Source organism: Ciconia boyciana, chromosome 4, assembly GCF_034638445.1.
Source record: "Ciconia boyciana chromosome 4, ASM3463844v1, whole genome shotgun sequence".
NCBI lineage: Eukaryota > Metazoa > Chordata > Aves > Ciconiiformes > Ciconiidae > Ciconia > Ciconia boyciana.
In genome coordinates, this window is record NC_132937.1 from 95,844,771 (window position 1) to 95,871,789 (window position 27,019).

At 36.8% G+C, this 27,019-nt stretch overlaps 1 protein-coding gene across 9 annotated transcripts in view; it reads left to right on the forward strand.

Annotated features, from left to right (window-relative positions):
- XRCC4 (X-ray repair cross complementing 4) overlaps positions 1–27,019 on the forward strand; it is a 190,644-nt gene that overhangs the window by 20,882 nt on the left and 142,743 nt on the right. For all 9 annotated transcript variants that reach the window (XM_072860694.1, XM_072860697.1, XM_072860692.1 and 6 more), the window contains one exon: positions 7,730–7,917. In XM_072860694.1, the coding sequence (XP_072716795.1) occupies positions 7,730–7,917 (188 nt within the window). The remainder of the gene's footprint in view (positions 1–7,729; positions 7,918–27,019) is intronic.

The window sequence follows — 27,019 nt, forward strand, 5'->3', positions numbered from 1 at the left end:
AAATATGTCTACATATGTATTAAATCTGCTCTTCCATATTCCTTTTAACATTTCAAACACACTATTGATTAGGATTTCCTGCACAAGACAAATACATATATTCCAATGCTGATTCCCTGTAGTCTCATATGAAAGGTTTTTCTTTCTTGATTTGACAATAGGGTAGTCAAAATATGTATTTTCAAAATAACAAAAAGGATGCTAACATTGATAAATAACTAACTAAGCATACTAGTTTTTCTGTTTAAAATATTTTCTGGTTGTTCTTATGTAACTTTAAAATTCCCAGCTTAAAATTCACAAAAAGCTGATTCTTTAAATCTGCTATTTTTCTAAGTAAAAGCTGTGTTACTATAACTGGTATTGTATAGAAAAAATACATAAACACAGTTCTCATTTTGTTAACTTCCTGCATCTGGCAGAATGGCTGGATGATAATTTCCCAAAACAGAGGACCAGTGAAAGCAAGATGACCTCACTCTATTAAAAGGAAAGAAAGAAACTCACAACAGTTTAGCATGAGCACTGGGTACTCATCCAAAGCAGAGTGCTTCTATTTCTTCTGCAAAAATCTGATCCATTTCTAAGGAATTCCTATTGAATTTGTAGTCCAAATGTAATGTAGTCCATTGAGTAATTTCATTAGGAGTTGAAGTTCTTGTGCATGCAGTTTTCCTACTGCACAGATCTGTGTTTTCGTACCCTCAGCATTGTTTTTGATCACTTTTTCTAAGTTATTACATAACGTTAGAGACTGCTTAGATTCTGAATTCAAAACCTGGGATGAGGGAAAGCAGTGGTCAGAAAATTCTTGCTATGGGAAATCCCTTTTGGGTTTCTCATGCTGTGGATTATTTTGTTTGGCAAGATGTACCAGGAAGTGAATGAGAGTTGCTGATGGAGTTGTCTTTTATGGTTTTTGTATGTTTCATGTGATGATGAAAAGTGTTAGGAGTCCTATTTAAGGAGGGAAAAAAAAAGTAAATCTTGGAGGGGGAGGAGTAACACACAAATATGCTATATTATCTCATGTATTCACTTGGTATTGGGTTAAAGAACTACAGATATATGGATTTATACATTTCATGTTTCTCTAATGATTGATCAGTTCTGCTAATTTTATAAGATGAAGGAACATGCAGCGTGTACAGGCACCACAGGAGAAAAAAAACCACAGTGCGCTATTACGGTATATTAGTATCTTTGGTATTTTACCATTCTTATTTTCATTAAAAGTTTATCTAATTTTTCTCAGTGTTCAAGTCATTGTTCTAGACAAACACTTATTTTTGCAAGTATTTCCAACTTATTTTTTTCTGCCCCTCTTTGCCTTATTCTACAAGGGATTCCACATTTCTGTCTGTACTGCTTTGGGGGATTTAAGGGGATTGCTTACGTATTAGTGGCCTTTTCTCTCTCAGCTCTGTCTAGTGTCCTGTACAAGAAATAAGCTAGCTAATGAAGAGATGATTGATGGCTGTAGCTTATAATAAAGTAGAAATGTTTTGATGGTAAATGTCTTGTCTTTCTTTCCCACTCAACTCTTGCTATTTGTAGTGGATTGTTAGCTCTGCAAGATGAGTGTGGACCAGCACTGTAGCCCCAATTCTTCATGGGCCTGTAGGCTTAGCTTTTTTCCTGACAGTAGTTCCACTGTATCATTCTTTATATGAACATTGAAAGTGCTGCTTTCAGTTTTAAAAAAACAAGATGCAGCTGGCAATTGTTATCAGAAAGGCTTAAGATGTTAACATCTGTTTCATGCTTAAAATAAGTTTTAAAAATCTTGGAAAATACTTCTACTACTTCACCTAAGATAGATGTGTTCAGTTGTGTTGGGACTGAGGGTTGAACGCTTGACTTAGTTTAGAATGACGTAGGGAAGAACTGATAGCATGTGCAATGGCTAGTGTAAGTTTACAGCCTCCAGCTTTGCAGCACTGTTCGTAACAGCACCAAGTCGTGTTCTGAAATTCATACCTATCAGTCTTAATGCATGAGGATTAACGCACAACTGACTTTGACTTAGCAGTTGTTTGCTTGTAGGTCTCTTCATGTTTGCAGCGCTGCATGCTGGCTTTGCTCTTGTTCATGTCCCTGTATGCCAGCTGCAGTTGTGTCTGGTGCCTAGGGAAGGAGGCAGTGATGCAGTGCTGCAGCTAAATAGTGTGTCTTTGCACTCAAAGTCCTGTTTGTAGCGTAAGTACTAGCTGGCTATATATGTGGCCCTCTGTCTTAACCTCTCTTTCTTCATGTATTAGGAAAGGGTTTTACATATTAGAAAAAAGACGGTTGTGATGTCCATGCAGTGAAAAAAGGATTGTTACACCTTTATCCATTTCTCTCTTTCTCTTTCTGTGTCCTGTGTTCCCTTTCATAAACATTTTTAAAACAACTTAGTGATGAAGGGTGCTGCTTACTTTTTGCTCTGTTTAAATTTGTCTTGTTGGGTTGCGGAAATAAATTTGAAAAGCGTAACATGTTCTTCAAATGATGATACTAAAATATAAATGTTTTGAATTGTTAGTTTATTAGGTGTCTCAGAGTGTTTCAGTGCCCTAAAGCTCATCAGTATTAGGCTGTATACAAAAACGTTTATGTAAGATTGCCTATTGCTGTAATGGACAGCAGAATACAGTTTCCATTTTGGGAGATGTGCTTTTACAAAAAGCACACATCTTGAGTTTACAAATCTGTAGGGACATACATTTATAATATGCCACACTTATCCCTGGCCTCTTTTTTACAACCCCTTCCATTTTTTTTTCCTTCTCTGCAATATAGATAACGCAACTTAAAATGTAAGGATAGAAGCATCTTCTCCAACCTAGGAATACTGATTATGAAGTTATTTTATTTCTGGTTTATTCTAATGCGTGCTCCACAGCACTCCTACATTCTTTTTTTTTTAATGTATAATCTTAATAATGACATTTCTGCAATTTCTCACATCTGCTGAAGGTTTGTGTTGTTGCAGATGTGGTAAAATGCTATGTATTGTGCCTTGTCCTTTTACTTTATGTTAAGCTAGTATGAGTGTGACAGGTTTCCTCTTGTATCTTTAAAAGAAGAGGGGAGCAGAAAATACTCAATTTTAAGCATTGTCTCTTAAGGAGAATATGGGGAACTTTGTGACAGACTTCAGGCGGCCATACGCCTGACATTTCACATTTTAGTGTGACAAAGACTGACTTGCTCGTATTTATTGAGCCTAATTCCATTGGGGTTTTTTTCTTTTTTTTTTTCCTTTTCTCTTATCATAACTCCATAGCAGCTCAGTTCCCTTGCATCCCTTTGCTTTCTAGCTTTTGAAGGACCTAAGACATTCGAATCTGCCTAGGAAAACATGGATAGGTATGAATTTCTGCCTATCCCCTTCTGCTAGGGGATAACTAATGTGATTCTGACCCACTAATTTATCCTTTTAACTGAGAGTATCCACAGGCTCAACTGTTTGTTTCCTTGCAGTGGTGACATTAGCATGCTCTTTCTTGCCACCTGCATCTCCTTTTTCACCCAGCTGTTCGCCTGTTTCTCATAAACAGAGTAATAGAGTGGGGTGTTGGTGACTGACCTGCCTTACCAGATTTCGGAGACATACGGTAATCACTTAAGGTGATTAGCAAGGTAGTATTTCTTTTTTGTGTGCACAAATAATTATGTATTTGTGAATAGATGACCTAACTGATTATTGTGACCTGTTATTAAAAAAGAAAAAAAAAAAACACAATAAAACAACAAAATCCCCCTCATTTAAATCTAAGATCAGTAAAGTTGACATGTTTTCCATATTTTGAGATGTGTAGAGAGGAGGACTACAAAAGCTAATACTTACGAACAAGGAAGAGCTGGTTGGGTAAGTCAAAGCTGGGGCAGCCTTTGGCCGCAGTGCTGTTGAGTTGGTGGAGTTCAGGATCGTGAGAGGAGGGAACAGGGTAAAAAGCAGGACAACAGCCCTAGATTTCAAGAGAGCAGACTTTGACCTCCTCCAGGATCTCTGTAAAAGAATCCCATGGTATATGGCTCTGGAGAGAGGAGAGGTCCAGGAGACATGGTTGATTTTTCAGGGATCACCTCCTTGAAACTCAAAAATGGTTCATCTCACTGGAACCAGAAATCAAGCAAAGGTGGCAGGAGGCCTGGATGGATGAACAAGGAGCTCCTGGCTGAACTCGGACATAAAGAGGAAGTGTGCAAGAGGTGGAAGCCAGGGCAAGGCGACCAGGGAGGGGTATAGAGACAGCAACCAAGCATGCAGGGATGGCGTTAGGAAAGCCAGAGCCCACCTGGAATAGCATTTGGCAAGGGGTGTGAAGGGCAACTAGGACTTCTGCAGCCTAATCATCAGCAGAAGGAAGGTGAGGGAAAATGTGGGCCTGCTGTGAAATGGGGCAGGGGGACTGGCGACAAAGGACATGGAAAAGGCTGAGGTACTACTCAGTGCCTTCTTTGCCTTTGCTGGTTAAGATTTGCCTTTAGAAATCCCGAGCCCCTCAGATCAGTGGAAAAGTCAGGAGCAAAGGAGACTTACCCTTGGAGGAGGATCAGGTTAGAGAATATCTTAAGAAACTGGATGTACACAAGTCCATGGGACCTGATTGATTGAGATTATGAGTACTGAGGGATCTGGCCCACGTCATTATGAGGCCACTCTTGAATATTTTTGCAAGGTGATAGTGATCAGGGGATGTTTTTAAGGACTGGAAGAAATGTCTCTCTTATCTTTGTGAAGGGTAAGGGGATGGATCTGCGTAACTGGAGGCTGGTCAGCCAGAGGGTGTTGGAGGAATAATCCTGGAAACCATTTCAAAAAATACTAAGGACAAGGTGGTGAGTAGTCAGTATGGATTTATGAAGGGAAAATCATGCCTGACCCACCCAATAACCTTCTCTGAAATTACTAGCTTGTTGAATGAGGGAAGGGCAGTGGATGGTGTTTATTGTGGCTTTAGCTAGCAAGGGTTTCAACACTGTGTCCTCTAACATCCTCATAGACAAACTGGTAAAGTATGGACCAGATGGGTGAACCATGAAATGGCTTGAGCTCAGCCAGTTCAACCACATTTCAAAGGGTTGCAATCAGTGGCATGAAGTCTAGCTGGAGGCCAGTTACTAGTGACTCTGTACCATAGGGGTCAGTACTGGGTCCAGTACTGTTAACATCTTCATTAATCACTGGGGTGATGACACTGTGCATCCTCAGCAAGTCTACAGAAGATGCAAAACTGGGGCGAAGGGTTGGTAGAGGATTGGCTTGCCATTCAGAGGGACCTGGACAGGCTGGAGAAATGGGCTGACAGGAATCTCATGTAATTCAACAAAGGGAAACACAAAACTGTATACCTGGGGAGGAATAAGCCCCCAGCCTGTATTGGTGCCTTGGGTGACTGGCTGGAAGCAGGTCCCCTGTTGAAAAGGACCTCGGAGTCCTGGTGGACAAGAAGTTGAACATGGGCCAGCAGTGTGGCCTTGTGGCAAAGAAGACCAACAGCCTCCTGGGCTGCATTAGGAAGAGTGTTGCCAGCAGGTCAAGGGAGGTGATCCTTCCGTCTGTTCAGCCCTGGCAAGACCTGTGATGTGGTGTCCAGTTCTGGGCTCTCCAGTGTCAGAAAGACATGAATTTATGGAATTGAGTGCAGTGACAGTCCATGAAGAAGACTGAAGGACTTGAGCATCTGTTATGCTAGGAGAAGTTGAGAGAGCTGGGAGTGTGCAGCCTGGAGGAGAGAAGGCTCAGGGAGATTTTATCAATGTGTATTAATTAATACCTGATGAGAGGGAGTAAAGAAGATGCAGCCAGGCTCTTCTCAGTGATGTCCAGGGAAAGGACAAGAGGCAATGGGCGCAAACTGAAACACAAGGAATTCCATTTAAATACAGGAAAAACTTTTTTATCATAAGGGTGACCGGGCACCAGAACAGATTGCCTGGGGAGGACAGGGAACCTCAGTCCTTAGAGATATTCAAAACATGGTCCTGAGCAACCTTTGTATTTGACACTTCTTTAACCAGCGGAGTTGGACTAGACCATCTACAGATCTCCCTTCCATCCTCAACCACTCTGAGTCTGGGAAAATAAGCTATAATTACTGAAGATGCCAGAATTAATCCAGAAATCCTGAAGTGTGTGAGGATATAACTATTCATAGGAAATAATTATACATTTACCTCTTTGCTGTATTTTTATACGATGGGTTGCTTTGATATGTACTGCCTCCTTTGCAATACGAGGTTAGCTACTGTGTCAAGAAGAAGATTGGAGAAAAATGAGGCAATTTGAACAGGCTCACGTTTGACTCAAATGCTGTTCTATTTCTATCAGTATGATTTCAATACATGTGCAGGCTTATGTCTCAGTATGAAACTATCTTGAAAGGCATTTGTAGAGAGAAGAGATACAGTTATTAATAGGGGTTTTAAGTGGGATAGTTTTTTAAGTCACTTGCAGTTCTGTGAAGGATGTGTTCTGGGGTATGTTTTTTTTCTGTTGGGTTTTTGGGTTAGTTTTTGTTGTGTGTGGTTTTGTTTGCCTTTTTTTGTTTTGGTTTTGTTTTGTGGGGTTTTTTTTCAGGCTGTGACAAACTAGTGTCCTTTTGCGTATCTTGCTCTCTCAAATGCTGGGCAAATGCTAGGAAGGTCTAAGAGCAAGCAGGCGTAAATGACAATCTAGAGCAGTCTTCCTCAGAAGATTGGTCAGAAGAAAAGGAAACAGTTCTGTTAATCAAGTAAACAATCTAAAATACTACACATTAAAGCCTGTATTACATTATATACATCCAATCTTAACTTTAGAGTCTTTGCTTATATCTGTCTGTGCAAGAAACTCTGCACTCTTCATTGAGTTTGTTATTCTGATTAACATTTGATCTCTAAAAGTACTGAGGAAACAGTATGTAGAGTAAAATGAAAAGGAAAATAACCAGGGGCCCAGATGGTAAAAACAAGATCTGTTTCTTGCTACTCCTAGTGAAAGATGAGTCTTGGTAAGCTGCCATTTCAGTTTGAGGGTTAACCAAAAGAAGGTTTAGGAAGAAATAAATTATCAGAAGCAGACAGGAAAGGCTATTGTGGTTCTTAATGACAGTACATCTTTATTGGCCTGTTCTGTACTGTGTTCAACTGTTCTTCATCTTCAGAGGAATGGGATAAAATTTTCTTCATAGACCTGACGTAATGCAAACTGGAGACACATCCTCTGTTTAGTGGTCCTTGAATGTGAACAGTGAAACATGGATTCTCAAGTCTCTAGGTGCGGCTTCCTTTATAGATTGACAGTTTATTTTGTTTTAAGGTTGTAAGTTACAAACTTGGAAAGTGGATCAAGAATGTGTGAGGAGACAGTTGCATCTGTTGTCTTACTAGGTTTACATTACAAGCTTTCAAAAAGAACTGAGAGGATACAATAAATCATAGTTAAAACATTCCACTCTTTGTTGTAAGATTAGTGTTATTCAGAATAACTTTAGGCAAGTAGAATTGTGGACTAGTAGCAAAAAAACACTTTCAGACAGGAAAAAAAGGGACAGAACTTAATTCTTATGAAAAACACAGTATTCCTCCTACACTTCCATTAGTGTATGGCACACTGATATATGTCAAGGAAAGAACAGTCTCTTAATATTTGCCTGTCCCTTAAGGTGTGTGAGTATGTGTCTGTGTGTACATATAAATATATATACATGTTCACAGACATATGAGTATTTATTTCTCACATGTTTCTTTCTGATAGTGTCTGAAGCTGAAATTTCTAGGGAGGCTGCTGACATGGAAATGAATAGAGAGAAGTATGTTGAAGAACTGAAGAAAGCATTGATAGCTGGAGAAGAATCAGCTGGCAAATACAACTTTGCTATTTCAAGAGATGAAGAAAATATGGAGTGTCAATTCTCCTATGAAAGAAATCTGAAAGATGGTTCTGTAAGTATAGTTAAATGTTTAAATTTGACTGTTAAACTATGAGAAGTACCTTCTTGGTACATTTCTGTATTTTATTAGGTTCTTTAAAGTCAAATAGACCTGTGATACATATTTCAGATTGAATGAACATTGTGAACTCTTCCATGGGCCAAACTAGAACCAAGTTTGTGGTTTCCTATCAAAACCTGGCATCAACAGAACTATTTCTGTGTTACTTTCTTAAATGCTACTGGATAAGAGTATTACTTCTCTATTTACTTCTTCTTTCTTCTTTCTCTCTCTACTCACCTAAATAAAGAAAAATATAAAAATTTAAGTAAGATTATTTTCAAATGCTATATCATACTTTTAAAATGAGCTTTTCTATTACTTTAACTATTTTGGAAGCTAACACTAAAATTGTTTCCCGCTTGGAAAGGCATTAAATTACAACTGGGAATGCAGTTTCATGTGGTTTCTTGGCTGCAAAGGAAAGGACCCTCTTAAAGCAAGAAAGAAAACAGCATAATCTGTATCTGCAGACACTTTTGGTTATTTCACACTGTGGCTTGTTGTTAAAGGTTTTCTGGGGAATAAGCTAATTATTAATTATATAATTATTGTACTCTTTTTATTGTCTCCTCCCCTCCTCCAAAAATTAATGCTCTGCCTTTTCCAAGGTTTGTCACAGCTTCAGTGTGCTAGGATAGCAGTTGGAGCTAACTGCCCACTTAGCCACATTAGTGAAAAAATTTGGCTTTAAAAAGCAGTGATTTAAAATTGCACTGATCCAGTTCAGGGCACAGTTCTGCAATCAGCTTCACTGGCATTATTGAGAGGAAGAAAATTGTGGGGAGAGAATGGAGATAGAGATTACAGAGTAGGAATGTCTTTGGCCAGATATTTTTTTTTTTTTTCCTAGGGCAAAAAAATCTAGCATGGAGTTGTGTCTGGGAGCAAAGCGTCTATGGATTGTCCTACCTGCTTTGTTTTAAAAGATTCTTCTTCAGACCATTGGGACATGCTTTGCTTCTCATTTGGTTAATTTTGGCAGGTATCACTTTTAAGAAAGTAGCAGAGGTGTCTGACTTGTAACAAAAAAACCAAACCAAAACAAAGAAACTACCTTCTCTAGGATGTGTCTGTTGGAAGTGGAAGGTGGAAATACTTTTTTCCTCTGAATTGGAAGTAGGCAAAGAATGCAGTATAGGTATTGGTCACAAACCTGAAATGGGAGTATGTGTATATTTCCTGTATGTGTATCTCTTAGATGAGATGAGGAAAAACTCACTTTAAAGAGGGAGGCCATGCAGATTACGTAATCAGTAGCAGCTTACTTATGTGCTTATTGTCAGTCTTGGCTTCCTTTTAGTAAGCAGAGAAAGGGGAGATTCAGTGAAATGAAGTTCGGCTTCTTAAGAGTACTTAATTATAGGCCTTTTTCCTTGTGCAATATAGGAAATTTCAGCACAATTTGGCTCTTGACTGAGGTGCCAAAAGTTAGATGATGTAAGTCTTCCAATCTGCGTTATCAATATTTCTGTGTATTTACCTAAGGCCTTACAGACTCTATACCTGCTTCTTGATGCTTCTTGTGAGTGCAGAGGGCTGAGTGCTGTTCACAAAGGGTCTAGGTCATATGTACTGTATTACAGCAGGATTATAAGGTTAGGACCAAATTGTACATAGAAAATAAGAGCAATAATTTTAAGAATCCTGTTTTTCTTGTCTGTGTCACACATAATATATTCTAAATACCAGACAGATGAAATACATACCATACTTTTATTAAGGGAAAATATCTTCTTATATGTGGGCCCACCTAATATATGTTTCCATCAATTAAGGCTTACGAGAAATTTAATTCATATGAAAACATCTTTATGTCAATTTGGGAAAATAATAATCTGGCCAAAGAAACTGAAAATACAAAGTGTCCTGATTGCTATGCATGCTTTTAGCTTTGGGTGTCAAAAGAGTGTTTTTAGAAAAGATGTAATTTCTTGGGTGAAAATACACCCTTTTTTCCTCCTGTACTAAACTAATGCCTACAAATAAAATTGCCAAAGCCTTTGTCAGAATTACAAATATCTTTCAGGTGTATAATAGAATATGTTTCAAACATTTTGCCAATTCTCTGTGGAAATATTCATGATGTATATCTTTCAGCATCAGATTAGGAAATTAATCTTTCTGGGCTCTGCACAGGGCTGAGATTTAGCTAAATGTACATTTACTGCAGAGGATGCCTAGAAAAACTACTCTGCAACTTAAACATGACTTAAATTCAGTGTTTATCTCTTATCAGTACTTATTTTTCTTACTAGGTATTTGTCTTTACGTCTTTTGTTTAGTCATTATGAATATTTTCTCCTTCTCTTTTCATATTTCAGCAACTGTATATATACACAAATTATACCTTCCCAGTCTTGGGAAGAGCATGGCGGGACAGGACGATGATGGCGACGTGTGTGTGGACAGAGGGGAGCTTTTGGTTAAACTGTACTGTGTTTATTTTTTTAGATGTGCTACCTGCAGTCAAACTGAGAGATGTAGTTAGTCTTCATCTTTTGTTTAAAAATGTGGGCGTAAAGGAAAAGGAACAATCATTTCCAATTTTGACAGTAGTGCACATAATACTACTTTCAAGTTCCCTACTCCTCCTCTCCTACCCCATTATATTATTAATCACCATTGTGAGAAAAGTCCATTAAATTATCAGGAATAATTAGAAGATTACTAATCTTAAACCAGTGTTTTTATCATTTGATATATAACAAAAGGAGAGATTACAGAAAAGTATGCCTGAAAATGTGGTTGGTTGTGTTTGAATACTGGATGTTTTGCTTAGTCTTAAATAATGCAGTTAACACTTTTTAGTTAAAATAACCCAAAACTTCTGAAATGCATTTTTATACTTCCTGAGCTGTAAAATGCTTATCAATTAATGCAGCTATCTATTATTGCAAATTCTTTTATCCAGTGAGTACACAGGTGCCTAAGAATAAATTTTGTACTCTTGGAAAATCAATATGCCTTTTGTTAGAGGTATATACATGCTTGTAGACACAAACTTGGTTATTTTAATTAATTTTCATGAAACCTACCTACAGCATGATGTTGATCACCAACAGTCGCTTATGCCCATCTCAGCCAGTAATTTCCAGTCCAGTGCTCTGCCATAGTTCTCCATCCAGTCTGGATAAACCACTAACTCCTATCAAAAATGAAGACTAGAATTTCTACGAAATAATTTGCCTTTTTTCTTCTGAATACATAATAGATTCAGTTGAGTTATGTCCTGGGCCCTTATTTACAAATGATATCTACATAGTCCATAAATAATTGCTGGCTGAAAAGTCTGTGAGGTTTAGGTATGTGATGGGTATATTCCAACTGGAATGAGCATGTTAAAAGCATCTTAAAGAATTCACAGTGGTAAATTATTCCAGCTTGTAAGATAAATTGCTTCTTAGTCTGTCTCCTTGTACTCCTTGTACTCCTCTACCTTGAAAATAAGAAAATTCATATTTATTTGTAGATACCATAGTTTAAATGAATAATCTCAAATAACGTTCTTGATGCATTTATAATTCACACTAGTTCATAATATTATGGTGTTTACTAATTTTTGTTACTTTAATTCACAAAGAGAATGTGTCAGAGAGAGCAGAAAAGGGCGATAAACTACAACTCATTTTTTTGTGTATCGCATCCATGTGGGAGAAGTATACTGCTACATCTGTGTATACCATCTTGGTGTATCTGTTGATCCCTGTTTCTTGGAAGTATCTGCACATGTGAAACATATGCTGTACATGATTAGCATGCTTCGTATATAGACTAGGAACTTAGTATAAAGATCTAATTTGTCATAAATAACAAAAGCTTTCATACAGGAGTGCATCAGAAGTTAGTGTTTAAAATTTTAAGCCTTAAAAAACAGTGTTTACAGTGTTACTTCACATCAGTTGATAATGATTAAATTACTGATCTGTAAAGTTAGTTATGTCACCAGTGTTGCTTGATTTTTCTCTTGATGAGCATAATTTTCAGCTTGGTAATTACCAATGTTGAAATACTATATGCATATATATTATATAATTTATAAACATATACGTAATTTCCAGGGGCTTAGTGAATGTATAAATCTGAAATACTCTATTTTCAATAGTCTGGGTTTTGTGGTTTGTTTTGTTTTTTGTTTTTTTTTTTTTAATTTGTCTACTTTCACATTTTTTTTCCAGTCTTCTGGTATAGAATTATCTGTAGGTGATTTTGGACTAATGACTGGTCATAGTCACTTGATGATGAGAAAATGTGTTAGATACTGAATTTTTGTTTCCATAACTGTACTAACCTGTGGTATTTGAAATAATTTTTACCTTTTTTGGAGCAGCTTGCTAAAGATCTGCTTCACTAAAATATAATTATGTGCCAAAACTGTATTGGGTGGTCTATAGGAGTGCAAATAAAAATAATGGAGTGACATTAAGCAAAGGAAAATGTAGGCATATTATTGGGAAATATTTTCTGATGTTGAAATTTGTTTTACCGCCGAAGTGTTTGCCAGAGGAAGTGGTAGCAGCCCCATTGCGTCAGTCACTTAAAAATGGACTGGACAAAGGAATGGAAAATGCACTGTAAGTAACTATCCTGCATTGGCAGAATAGTACATTAGATGCCTTAATAGGTGTTCTCCATCCCAAAAACCTGTGAATCTCTGCTTGCCTGCCCAGACTACTGTATGTGTGAGCTCCATTGGTCTGTGGTGCAATGAATGTCTTCACTAAGGAACCTGTATTTACACCCAGACACACACGCACGCACACACAAGTTGAAGAGCAATAGGATGGAGGATGTAGTTTTTGCAAGTTGTGTCATGAAAACAGGTTTATCATCCCTCATTAGGTGCTACAGATTGGTTGTTCAAAGTTGGTTGTGTCTTTTGTAGTCTAGATGGAACATTTGACAATGGTAAGTCTGACAGATTATTCTCCACTGCCGCAATAAAAGTTGTCGTTGTAAACATCTCCTCATTGAGGTAAACTTACAAACAAGCCCTTGAAGATCAGTTTGGTTTTCCTTTCCTAGCTGATAGGGAAGAATAATTATCTCTTATTTGCTTATGGAAGTAAATAAGTTTAGAGATTAGAAACTTGTCTGTGGTTGCTCAAAATTACCTCCCCCTCTTTTGTACTGGCTCATTAAGGCTGGAATTACACTTGTTAGCCAGAGCCCTGTTTGAAGGCCAAGGAGACCTGTAACAACTTAGGGGAGTGTAAGAAGGCAGGCTGCATCCAGATGTGAAATCCCTTTGACAATTTTTTTTATAGCTTTTGCCATTAGCATTAAGTAAAGATCAGTGGAGTAATTCACAGCATCTGTGTAAGAGTCATTCAGAAGACTACAATTTACAGTCTAACTCACCTGTTGTTTAGTTGATGAACAGGTAGATTCCTTCCATGAACTGATGTTTACCACCAAAGCTGGATGCTTGAAAGTAAATGCTTGCAACTGCTCCAGCACTATTCTGATAGGATGAAACCAAACCTCTATCTCCAAATCCTTTTAAAAGTGTTTATAATGATTAATGTATAATAATGATGTATATGTAAGATTTATGTAATGAATGAGTCTACTTAGGTGCTGATGGTTTTTGTTTGAATGGATGGAAAACTTCCCCAAGTCACAAATAATTCATATCTGATTTAGAGGAGAGATCTATGTAACACGTTTATTTTGCAGTGTCATAGTTGCATGTAATTTTAAAAGTATCAGAAGAAGAATCATAATCTAACTTAAGGGAAGTCCGTAAGTATTTTAGTACTTTCTTACTTATCTTTTTGAAATGGTGATCAAAAAAGATAAAATGCTGTCCGAGTTTTATAAATACTTCTTCTAGCTGTATCTCAGCCTGATGTAGCTGAGCCTAAAAAATTATGCCTTTAAAAGTTCTGATGTGTTTTGTGATTTATCTTCCTTACGACAGGTGGCTTTTGCCGTAGGGCGTTCAGTACTCTGCCCTTAGGAACTGGTTTTAGGGTGGTGAGGGCAAAGTAGACTGTTAAGAGTCACATTAAAATAACAATGGGTTTGGTATACAGTGGGACTTGTGTGTCAAGCCAGCTGCAGTGCAAAATGGGCCACACACACAGAGATCTCAGTAAGGGGCCATTGAGGCTGGGCCAGCTAAACTGCTGCCACCTAAACAAACACCATCACAGAGTCAGTGATTTAGCGCTTGATCTAAGTAGGTGACCACTTGGAAGTAAATCTTTCCAAGTACTTTAGTGGGTCACTCCATATAATAAATAATGGAAATCCGGCAAGATTTTTTTTTTGTACTGGCAATTAAATTGATTAAATAGCCTTTGATAAACAATTATTTGAGTGCTAGCAGTTGTCTTTTTTACAGTAATGTGACAGGCTCTGTTTTTTTTCTTGCCTTTTGCGTAAATTTGTAAGCAGGGAGGATGTGAGCTTAAGAAATTCCACCTTAGATACAGTGCTGTTGCTAATTAGGCTGATGGAAGAGATGCTGTTATTTGTCTCTTCCATTTCCTGCGGCTGCTTTTCCATGGTCAGTTCTGTGAGTTCTTAAGAGTTTACTACAAGTTAAAAATAGTTGGAGAAATTCATGCTAACCAAAACTTTTCACAGCATACTGAACGAGTGAAGTAGAATTGGTAGAGCTCTTTACGCTGTCCAAACTGTCTTGGTTCAAGGTTTGAATAGTTACTTTGCTCCAAACCACTGAGGATATGTTGTTTGGATAACAGAGGTCACTGGGAGTTCAGATTGTTTCCCAGGCAATTCGACTAACTGCTCAACTGAAAAGACAGAAAGATGAAATGATTAATCTTTAGGTCAGTGTAAAGGCAATGACTCTTCTGTATCATTTGTATCTATGTACTTCAGGATTTAAGAGCGTACACTTGAATGAGTTTCTTGGAAGCCTGGTTTAGAAATATCTTACTAATGTGCCTTATATAATAAAAACATTGTGTTATCTTTTGCGTAATCTCAGACTTCTAAGTGCTACATGATTTTCCCCATCTCGCCTGATGTGTACCTTTATGAACTCTCCAGGTCTTGTAGGTACACTTTAAATGCAGTGGATCACTTCTGTAGCCTTGAGGTAAGAAAAACTTTTTTAAAAAAAAATATTTTTTTCCGCCCAAATATTAATATGTGTACAATGTTTGACAGAAGTCCTGGAGAATTAAGTTATGCTATTTTCCTTGTTTAGCTTTTTGATTGTAATAAGCTGTTTGATTGTTGAGCTATTTGATTGCTGCTTCTAGCAGCAATGGTTTGAAGAACTGTTAGGAGGAAGTGCATTTAAAATACTGCTAGTACATACCTTTAAAAATGAGGGATTGTTGAAAAAGGAAGAATCAAATGCTGCAATGAATAAATACTCCTTCAGTTTCTCTCTGCCTGTTAGGATTTGTGGACTTCACTGGAACTGTCCAACTGAACAAAAACAGTAGTTTAACTGTTTTAAGGCCTATTGTAAATGACACTATAAAGGGCATTTTCTTATTTTGAGAGTGCAATGATGGTCTAAATATATTAAAAATAGCTGTAAAATGTTCTTAAAATAGCAAAAGAACATATATTGATTTGATTTATACAAGAAAATTGTCAGTTGTCCTTTCTCCCTCCTGATATTATTGTATTGTCTCTCCTTCCTTTCCTCTCAATTCCTTCAGGTTTTCCCTTTTTGGCATACCTGCTGTGCATTTCAAATCTCTGTGTAGACGTCAAGGCTTACTTTTACTTGTACAGCTGAGTACAAACGCTTTCATTTTAGGAGGAAAATCTTTAAATCATGGCATATTGACAAGTCTTAGTTTCCCAAGAAAAATATAGAGGACAGTAGATGCTCTGGAAAAGAGATTACTGTGGGGGAGTTTTAAAACTTCACTGCAAGACTCCAGGCCCATATTTTCTGTGAGGATGAACAACATTCAGAGCCTGAAGAACAGCAAGAATCTCACCTATGTTTCCCTTCAGAAACTCTTTTGCAGCTCTTGAGGAAGCATTCATCTTTCTACCTGCAAAGGCAAAGGAAAACCCTCCAGCTCAGGATAATAATGTTTTGTTAAATTTTGCGTTCACTATAATAGAACCTTTACCAGTATAAAATATTGAATGGATATGTGTTAACCCTCAAAGCTTTAAGTAAATGCTTCCAGTTAATTTCAACACACATACTAGTTCTGCTACAGTTACAGGCTGAAATTGTCTTGAAGTGTAAGAGAAGAACAAATTTGATATGTCCAGTATTTTTTAAAAAACTGGCAAATACAGAAATATCTTTGCATAATGTGATGCAGAAATAAGGTAGCCGTAGTACTTGCAGTGAGGAAGGTGTTAACGCTTCCTGTTGTTTTCTTCCCTTAAGTTGCAGTGATGTGAAATACATATATCTTTGCTTGTTCACTTATCTTAGGAAGTCTCTGCATATTAGTAATTCTGACATAAAAATAAAGTTTGCTCTGAACAGTGAAAACAAGTTCCTAATTTCATTGTCCAATAAGCAGAGCAAGGTCAGCTGCCTTCTGGTGGAACAGTACTATTCTAATTTTGCTACCTCACTATAAACACTGTAAACTGTTGTGCCTGACCTTAGGATTTTACAGAATGCTAATTACTGCCTGTTAGACGTCAGATAGCATGTAGAATAAGTTTGTGTTTTATCACGGAGGACAAAGCCTAAGGCTTTTTGATTTGAGATTTAAAATTTGAAGCCAAATTACATATATATTTGAAATTTTTGGTGAGTCAAATATTAATTGAGAATTGTTCTAAAAGATATTAGTATCACTGGAAAAATCCTTTGGAGGGTAGGTTCTCTGGTTTTCAAATCTTGAACATGGTTCTCTTACAGAATACATTTCCCAAAGAGGTAAATACAGCGTACAGTTTCAAGAGTAAGTTTCTGGATAGTATCATTCCGTGGAAACAGTCTTCCATAGAAGATGATTTGTCTTGTTATCTTTTACTTTTTATTCCTCTCAGATGCTCCTGCAAATAGTGTCTGCATTTCATTTAAAATTTTAGTTTTAATTGCTTTGTTGGATATAGATATAACTGGTACTAGTTTGGTGTTTTGGGGGGTTTCAGAACACAAATCCTTGTCTTTCTGCATGTGTTCTTCTCTGGCAAATCTAAGTTTGGGGTTTTTTTTAAGACTTTGAGGTACAGATTTTTATTCTGTTCATACAAACACATTGTCTTCTCAGTGTACATTATCTTCACATTGTCTTCTCAGTGCATGATTAATACCTGTAGGTTCTTAGTATAACACAAGATATGTAAGCATATGCAAATTTGTGGTAACAGAACGTTGCTAATGCACTTAGGAGCTGCAGAGGTACCAAAAGTGGAATTTGGAAACAGTCAGTTTTTTCTTCTGCTCATTCAATCTGAATTATTGCAATGTTACATTATTCTAAATCTTTTAACCTGACTTAAATGGGGGGGGGGGAGTTGGGAACAACCCTCCAACACTGAGGTATCAGTAAGAAAAGAAAAATTACACACATCTGTCCTCACCCTCTCCAGTAATTGGAAAACTGCATTTTCCAATCCAGGAATTGCTGTTGTGGCCTTTATTAGCAAATAGCATCCATCACATCAGATGGATGTAAGTCTCATCAGATTTAGTCTCCTACATACTACCTGGGACTTAAAAGGGAACCTTTTAAGTGAGAGAAGGTCCTCTGATTTGCAAAGTGATGCTTTTCAGTAGTAGTTTCTATCAATAAACAGAAATATTTCATTTTAGTTTTGTCTTGCATGTCTACATTCCTATATTTTCTTAAAAGAAGCTGTTTATCCATGATTTGCATAATCAGGTACAAGCTGTATTACGGTTTGTGTGTGTGTATACGTTTAAACTGGTAAGTGTAGGTTATTGTGCCCTTAGTATAAAGCTATTTTAAATACGTTTTTTTTCTTACTAGGAAATAGTACATGAAACATTCTTCATTATGGGATGATACTTAATATATTTGCAGTTTAGCTTGAAATAAAATTCTAACTTAGCTAAAATGACTTAATGCAGAACTCAAATTACCATCCTCCTCAAATTTTCAGCTGCTTATTACATTTTATACTAGTTCTCTGTGCACTTAGTTGATTAACAGACAACTCACAAAGCAATAGGATATAGATTTTCATGACTTCACGCTGAACTTGTTACCTTGCAGTTGTGTTTTGTAGCTGTTCAATTTTAACTAGAATGATAATTTGTTATTCTATGTATAGCTAGTCCATCCTGGAAACATTATATGGATGGATTTTGCTATTTATTTGGAATAAACCTGACCATACTCTTTCTCTCTAGCCTGAATCTATACTCTTCTCCTCTGAACTGAGTTACTCTCAGGGGAAAAAAAAAAGTTTATGGTCTAATGTAGCTTTTAGAGACTTACTAACTTGAGCTATTGATTGGCAGTTACAGCGCAAGTAAAAGTTCCAGTCTAGATGAGAGGTCTAAGTCTGAGGTAATGTGGTGAACTTGGAATTCTGAAGATAGATAGTTGGAGAAAGTTGTGAGCTTACCTAGCCTTTGCAAGTACTGTTTTATTCACAATTTAAAATACTGTTTAAGCTAAACAAAAATCCTATTGAACAACCATGCATATAATGAGAACGTCTTCTTTTAAATAACCCAGAGACAGCTGATAATTATTTTTTTTTTAAGGGTTTTTTTGGATAACAATTGAAAATAGAAGAATTTGCTATCATCTTTTACTTTCCTGGGCTCACAAAGGAGTTAAAACAGTGTAGTCGTGCTACCTGCTTTGAGAAACTGGTTTTCTAAATTGGTCGTTCACCACTTCAGTTTTTTGGTTTTGTCAGTATTACTGAGATTGCATACTGAAATACATTAAGCAATGTAGTTTTAATCTCATTAAGAAATAATGAGATTTTGTCTAGGACGTAGGTCAAAACTGAGAATGTTAAACAAGAATTCAAATACTAGTGAATAGCAAACGGAAGGATGTTTAAAGGGATATTTCAAATATACACAAGTATAATTATAATAAAAGACAAAAATTTTGCCCTGTGTCAATGGAAATTATTGACCCCACTGAAATGGTAGCTTGCTTCATGTTGTCTGTTAAACAATGAAGATTTCTGTAAAGTCAGTCATCTTGGTTATCTGTTACTCTCCAAACATCCCCCTTCCCCCAAACTGTAGGGGGACTCAGTTAGCAATATTGTGTGTTAATAATGACACTTGTCTACAAGCTGACAACAGTTTACTAGAAGGCAGTCCTGAAGTTTGGTGCTTATTGTAAAGCAACTGTCTGTCTCTGGATCTTGTCTTAATCTTCTGGGTCTTGCTCCCAACAAGGTAGCATGACTGTCTCCTCTGTGGTTCCCTTCCACTGAGACTTCACCTGTGCTGTTACAGTGAGCACGCTGGAACGAAATCCATGCCTGAAGGTAGAGAAGTAAGAAGCATCTCTCTCTGGTCACTGCCATCCTTACTTGTCCTAGTGTGGAGATGTCCAGAAAACAGCAGTTGTATTTGCAATAATGGCTCCCATGGCATGTCAGCAACAACAAAAAAATTAAGTCCTTAGACACATTTATGGATTTTTCAGGATTACTTATGAGAAAATTTGTATACTTCTGAGATCTGTCTGTGTTTGTGATCTGCCAGTATTTTTTATTTTTAAAGAACTGCATTAAAATATTTAGTGTTTATTTTATTTTTATATGCACTAATTGGTATACAACAAACCAATTATGTTTCTGAGAGACCCAGCTGAAGGTTTTGTTAGCTGTGATGGGGGGCAAAACCATGTTTTCATTGGCTGTAAATAACTAAATGTGAATTCTCTCTTGTTCAAGAGATCAGAGGAATAATCAGCGTGCTGGTACACTTGTGTGTTAGCTTGAAAAATCTGTAAACTATGTAACTAAGATGTTCGGCTTTCAAGAGTCCTTGCAGGCTATGAGTGAATTATTCAAGGTATTCGGGAAAATCGTATTTTAATAAGGACATTATTTGGACATGTGGTAACAGAAGTATTGTGCTAACCAGTGGAAGGGGGTATGTTATGTATATTAGCTACCTGACATAGTTATACTTTAAAAATTCTTACTTCATTGATATAATCTGGGCATAAAAACAGCATGATTGCAAAAAGAACATCCTTTCTCTGGAAAAGAAAGTGTATGTACCAGTCCTTTATCTTAAGAGAGGGTGAGTAAAAGAAGCAAACAAACTGAAGCTGTTCAACAGTCACCTCCAAAATTGCTTGATTAGTAATGAAAGGTTTGTTTCTCTGTTCTTTCTCTGCAAGCATACTATATATCTTGTAATGGCTTTAGTAATTTTCACGGATTTTAACAGTTTATCCTAAGCTCTATCACTTCACATTTTGTTGTTAGAAAATCAATGTTCATGTCCACCTTTAATAACATCTAACAATACAAAAGGTACATATAACCAGACAGTGCTTTAACAACTTAACGATTGAAGGTACCAAAGAGCGCAAATTATTCAAGGTAAAAGCATTCTTAATTTGTGATAAAAATAATTCCACCAGATTGTGTGTGGGAGGAGTGGGTGGACAGGACTTGTCTGTTAACTCTTAGGCGGGCTACACCTTGATTTTTGAATGTCAAAACAGATTCAGTGAGCATTAGAAATGGATGAGTACACTGGTTTTGAGAGTGAGAACAGTAAGGTGAACACTTGGGCTCAACAGCTTTCGCAAGACCTTCATGTATGTCACTACTGAAATCCTGATGAAGGCCTGACTCTATATATTGCAAATGTCTTTGATTTACCATGCTAATTTAATTTTCCTTTTTGTCTGTAGTCCTTGAGAATTTTTGAATCCATTTTTCTAAAGTATCTATTTTCTTTGTGGCTAGAATGCCAGGAAGATGTTAAGTTACATAGTATTTACCACAGGGTAAGACTGAGCCCATTCACTGTGGCTAAGGATCTTGATTTGTGAAAATAATTGGGGCAGATACTACTCTTATTTTCTTGCCATTATATTCTTTGGTCAGGGTGGTGGATCTCTGTAGGTTCTATGACACAAACGTAAAAAGTGGGCACTGCCCCACCTGAAAACCCAAAGATGACAGATACACATCCTTGATGTCTGAATTTCTCGCCACTTTGCTGGTGGAGGAAAGAAACTGCAAAATGTTGCTGCCGTTTATAGCTAAACTAGACTGTGAAGGTCCAGGGAGAGATCTGAGCTGAAGGTGTTGCCTGGCTCACAGACCTTAATAGCAGACATGATGCTGATACCTGTGTTAGCCTAGAGAATAAATGGCAGCATCTGGAGGAGGCAGCATCTCCGCTCTTTAGCCATGCTGAGCTTGAGCAGACAAGGAGGTATTCAGGAGATGGGCTGAGGGAGGTATGAGGTTTTGGAATAGAAATGGGACTGAGAGTCATCAACTTAGAAAGGAGAGGTGAATTTGAGTGTAAATAACATCATCAAGATTTAACGCACAGGAAAATAAAGAGACCAGGCTAAACAGGAAGCAAGTATTTTAAAGCTGTCCTTGTAAGCTAGCAGTTTAAAATAAGTGCTTGATCAGAAACAGGAAAAAAAAAAAGCTTGACTTATTTTGCTTTTAACTTGTGTTGGACAAGCTGATATCTAAAATTGACACTATAACAATTTTTTTTTTACCTCTATTACTGACCGTTTTTAAGACTTGGAGTTGGGAGGTAGCGTATTCCCAGGTTTTGCCCATCCTAATCTAGCTGTGTGGCGTATCTCAAGTTTGTCAGACAGTGCTTATATAACATGAGTGCAGTGGTTTCTTTCTGGTGCGCTGCCAGAGCTGCATGTGTTCATCAAATGTTGTTTAGTTGTTGCAGCATATTTATGCCATCTGGAAATGCATGTGCTTCCTTTCCTGAACAATGGTCTTTAATCAAGACCACTGTTATGGAAAGGCTAGAAAGAGTAGTATACATAATCAGTAGGATGCCAAAATTAGCATTACACATCCATTTTTCCTAACCCTATCATGTTGCACTGAGGGTAACAAGCTTGCAGAGGGTACCACATCTCTGGAACTAGTACCTTTATCCATGGTCTCTCTTACTTCTGTGTATATTATTCAGAGTCCAAATCATTTAAAGAGCTTCAGGATAATAATAACAAATCAAGAGTCATCATGGAGAATTGTAAGCCTATAGGAATTGCCTGCTATCTTTTATTTGTTAGGGAACTCCATTTTTCCAAGTCTGTCTAAACAGAAGCATCCACAAAAGCATTTCACATCTGTTGTACTCCTTTCTTCGTATTACAAAAGCATGAGCTTTTTGTTCCACACATTTTTGGAACAACTTCTTGATTGAGTTAAAGCTCCACTAGCTTTTTGCAGTTGGTACTAAAAGAACATATAGAGAATGCAAATATGTTTGAGATGGTATTAATTCACTTGGTAAGAGCCAGGAACTGAAGTGTGCCTGGTAGCATTCTGAAAATGTGTGCATTCACAGATGATATTAAAGAAGCAAGAATATATATTCAGTCACACTTGTAACACTGATCTGATGTTTGTTGAATGACATAATTATTCAAGTTTATCTTTCACATTTACAATGCTTAGTGTGTTTCTGTTAATTTCTTGTAATTTTTAATGCCAAAAAAAGATGTTTTGTTTTAACAGTACCTCTTATATTGACAGGTTGATCTTTTGCTGTGGGTTTGTTTGTTTTTTGTTTTTTGTTTTTCCTGTGGAAGTCAATAGTAGGGGGCAAATGTCTCTTTTCAGGTTTTCTGGTAGTGCTGTAGTGCTTGATAAAGCTGCGCTAGTTAATCCCAGTATTCCTAGAGCTGATTGAGAACACCGCCCTGGATCTTTCTCCTTTCTTAAAATCAATTTTTTTTTTAGAAGCTGATTTTTTAATTTTTCTTTTTTCCTCTGATTGCAATTTTAAGGCTTTAGACTAGTCACAATCTAGCTAATTGTGGATCGATCGAGGCACATATTCGGGGTTTATTATACTGCTTTTTCAGGACTCTTAGAGTTTCCTTGTTGAAAGAGAGAAGCTTGAAACTGACTCAGAGACATGTCGGTCTGCCTGTCAGGGAGCTTCTGGACTTTCATAGATAGGCTTACGGTTTCGTGATACCACCATGTTTGAGTGGAGGTTCTCTGTGTGATTGCACAGCTAATTCAGAGGTTGATAGAAGAGACTTGTGTTATATGCTTCCTGTTAAATTTACCACAGCTGACATACTCATTTTTGATTCATCTCAGAACTTTATGAAAATGTGGGTGCAATCAAATGTTTATAATTTATCTGTCAGTCTAGGATTTTAGTTAATTAGTTATTAGTTCTCTGTTACTTTTACATAAAGAAACACTTGTATTTCATGGCGTGTGAGTGACTCGACTTGGTAGCTTGTGCATGTAAGGCTCAGTGACAATTTGACATTGTACTTAGCCAGTCTTGGTCCTGGCCTCTGTGCTGTCTTTTTCAAAAGAAGTGGACTTTCTCTTCTCCCGGTGCAGTACCCTCTGCAGGGACGCAGGGGCAAATTTCATCATCTGGCACAGTTTTTCTGATGCTGGATATGTCGGTCCTTGGAACATATGCTTCAAATTTTATTGCATTTCTTCAGCATAAGTTGAGGCTTGAATCCACAATTCCATCCTTAATATTTTTCTAGCTACATTAAGTTTCTCCTGGGTGATAGCTTTGTTTCCCCTGGAGTGGTTTCTATGACAAGAAGGAGCTTACCCCACAAGTTCAAGTGTAGTACTTCAGGTGTAACTGCTATAGACCATTCAATTGGAGTAGTACTACCTAAAATGTAAATCTCTAACCAAACAGGAAAGAATACAAAAGAAATTGCAACAAATTACAAAATGGGTAGTTTGTGTACTTGAACATGGAAAATGATGTAATTCAACAAATGGCAGCTACTTTAATTAAAAAAAAAAAAAAAAAGAAAAAAAATCCCTAGATGTCAGGTCACATGCCTTAGGAAAATAACACATAGATTCCACAACATATGAGCATTTTCCTTTCAGCTAGAAATTTAAACTTAATCTGGACCATGACATTGGAAAGAAATATATTTCCATATGGTAAAGAATTTATTAGTATTTGTTAAAAAATTCATGTGGGTTTCTCCATAACTAAGGCATAAAACTTAACGCTTCAGTAGTCTGGTGGGTGGCATACAATCTCTGTGCCTTACTGTTTTCAATACCTTTGAAAGCAAAATAAGTAGTAAAATTAGTAAGACAAAGTTGTCTTTATTATATGCACTCTTTCTTTTTGAGAGCTAGAATGATACAACTTATTAGTATATGATGGAAAGCCCAGATATACCAGGCTATATTGAGCTCTCTGTAGACTTAATTAAAGATGGTAGCACTATACATTGATTTTGAGAAGGAAATACATATTTTGCTCTAAGGTTAAGGTAACAGCTGAGGAAAAAATATGTAAGATTCTGAAATTATTTTTTAAGTGTTGAGGTATGTTGTGGGAAACAATTTTATTGAATGATGCAACTAAGGCTTGAGTGTAAGTTTTCTGTTTCATTGATATCCATGAATCCTTATCCTTTATTACTGCTGTAAATTATAAATTTTCAGTAGCATCACTCTGAAATGGAATAAAATTTCTTCCTTCTTGTTTAAGAGAAGCAATTGATGATTCATGGGAGTCATTTTGGCTTAGTTGCAGGTTAGTAGTCTTTTGAATTTAGTAGGATTGCTTGCATAAACTTTAAAAAATTTCATCAAATTGTGAAAATAAGGTAAAGACTATAGAAGTGCTTTTTCTGTTTCTTAGAATTCATAAAAATAAATTTATAGTGGAAAGCTAGCATTTATATGGTGGGACTCTCTAAGGCATGCTTGAATCTTTAATGGATATTGTGTAATTATTGTTTTCAAAATACTGTGCAACACAAGATGGAGACCCACATTCTTGTATTTATTATTAAAGCTTTTGGGTAGTGCTCAAAAACAGCCTACAGCTGGCAAGTAACATAAATTGACTGTTGTTAACACCCAAGCTATAGACATTTGCTACTTTAGAAACTAATCCTGTCTCTTACATTAACACAGCTTGGATTATGCAATGGTCTTAGTTGAAATGGTCTGATGTTTCTACAGAAGCTTGACTGGAAGCTTGCAAAAGTTGTAATTAGTTTTGAAAAGCTATATTTAACCTCTTAAGCAGTTTACATGGCCTTTTTTGAAGGAGCGTACCTTTTAAGAAGTGAACATATATTTTTACTTTGTAAAACAAGACAGCGGGAGGTGTTACTTTGGTAAGGCCCCAGTAAACCTAATTTGATAAAGAGTTATTCATCTTAGCTATGGTATAAATGTCATCTTTAAAAATATTGGGTAGACTCCAATTTTTTGTATTTATCTGCTGGTCATCTTGTGGATGATATACTGTCTGTATTCCAGAATATTTCTTATGGGACAGTCTAGCTATAATCTCACAAGGGTGAAAAATAAGTGTTGAAAAACAACACTGATAAGATTTCTTAGTCTGAAGTATTGCAAGCTCTTAATATAGCAAGCATTTTTAGAAATGTGTGTTATAAGAGATTGAGTGGCTATAAATTTAAAAAACGGTTGTTTTTCTCCTCTTCATCAGACTGAAGGTAGGCATAATCCTGAGATCCAGGCAAATGGCACAGCTCTTTTAAATGAGGATATAATGTTTTTGCGCAATACACTGAATACAGCTTTCTCATTGCTCATCGGCCAGATTGAAGATGCTACACTAAGGGAACACTTGAGGCACTTGTCTCTATTTGAAAATCACAAGTTTATGATGATGTTTTTAGAGAAAAATTGTGAGAGGCATAGACTAAGTCTGTATTGCTTTGCAGTGGGGAGAGGGTAGATTTAAAACAAAAAAGGTATAGATTTGTTTGTGGGGGATTTTATCTACGTCTTGAGTGATGGGTATCTTTAATAAGCACTGTTATAACCTTCTTGCTTTGATTAGATTTCTGAAGCAAAAACTTGATGGTAATACCGCAGTGCACACATTCTGTTCTAAGTTCTCCTTTTTTTATTTTTCCTGCAAGAAAGCCTACTCCCTGCCTCAGTAGTATACTGTAGTATCTGTATGTGTTAAAATTTCAGTATGCATTTTGTGTAGCAAACCAAAGCAGAGTCTAAGCAAGAGGATCTCTTCAGCAGATAGACCAGGCAAGTTCTTTGTTGATCAAATCAGAACCATCTAGTAGGGGCCAGGTGTAGGTTAAGAGGGATTCTCCACACTATCTTCCCTTCAGCACAATCCTTAAAGTAAGGAGAGGAGAAGAGAGGATTGTCATCCAGCTGTCGTCCATCTTCATTTCACTAAAATGTTTTTTATGTGTGTGGTGGCCTTTCTTTTCTTCCCCCCTTCCTTATAAACCTTATTTTAAAATACAGAAAATAAAAGGTGCCAATAAAACCTGAAGTTGTAACTAAGACACAGTCGAGCCCGTAGTGGTTTTTTGCAACAGTTATGTCTATAATGAATGAACTCTTGGTTTCCCCTGAAGTTGGGCATTTAAGTTGGGAGATCATTCTGTTACAGGTCCCAGCTGCTCTCTTCAGTGAAGAAAAGTAAGTATTCATAGCCATGGCTTAAGGAGAGTTGTTTAAGAGATAGGATCTGGTTTCCTTCAGTGTTTGTTTTCAAGGATTATCTTTTGGTCAGAGTAGATGCGCAGCTGTTTCACAGGTCCTAAATTTTCCATTCATTATCAGCTTGACACCTGTGGAAGATAGGCGAGATCCTGAGTTTCCACCAGTTCTTTCCCATGGGCATGGAAACTAATTTTAGAACACTTGGTAGATAAACAGTTGAACTGATTATTTCAGAGCATTTTAGGTCACATGCCAGTATTCTCTTATTTTAGTTCATGTACTATTGTAATTGATAGAGATGGCAACAGTTGCAGGCAATGGCATACTAAGACACTAGGTAGTTTTACAGTAGTGCTATTACTTGTAGGCATTTCAGTTTGGACAGTTTGTCTACAAATAAAATATCTTTTTGCTGTAAGTTCCACTAGGAATAACACTGAAAGAATGCTGATTTTTTTTTTTTTTCTTCTGAAATCAATTTCTC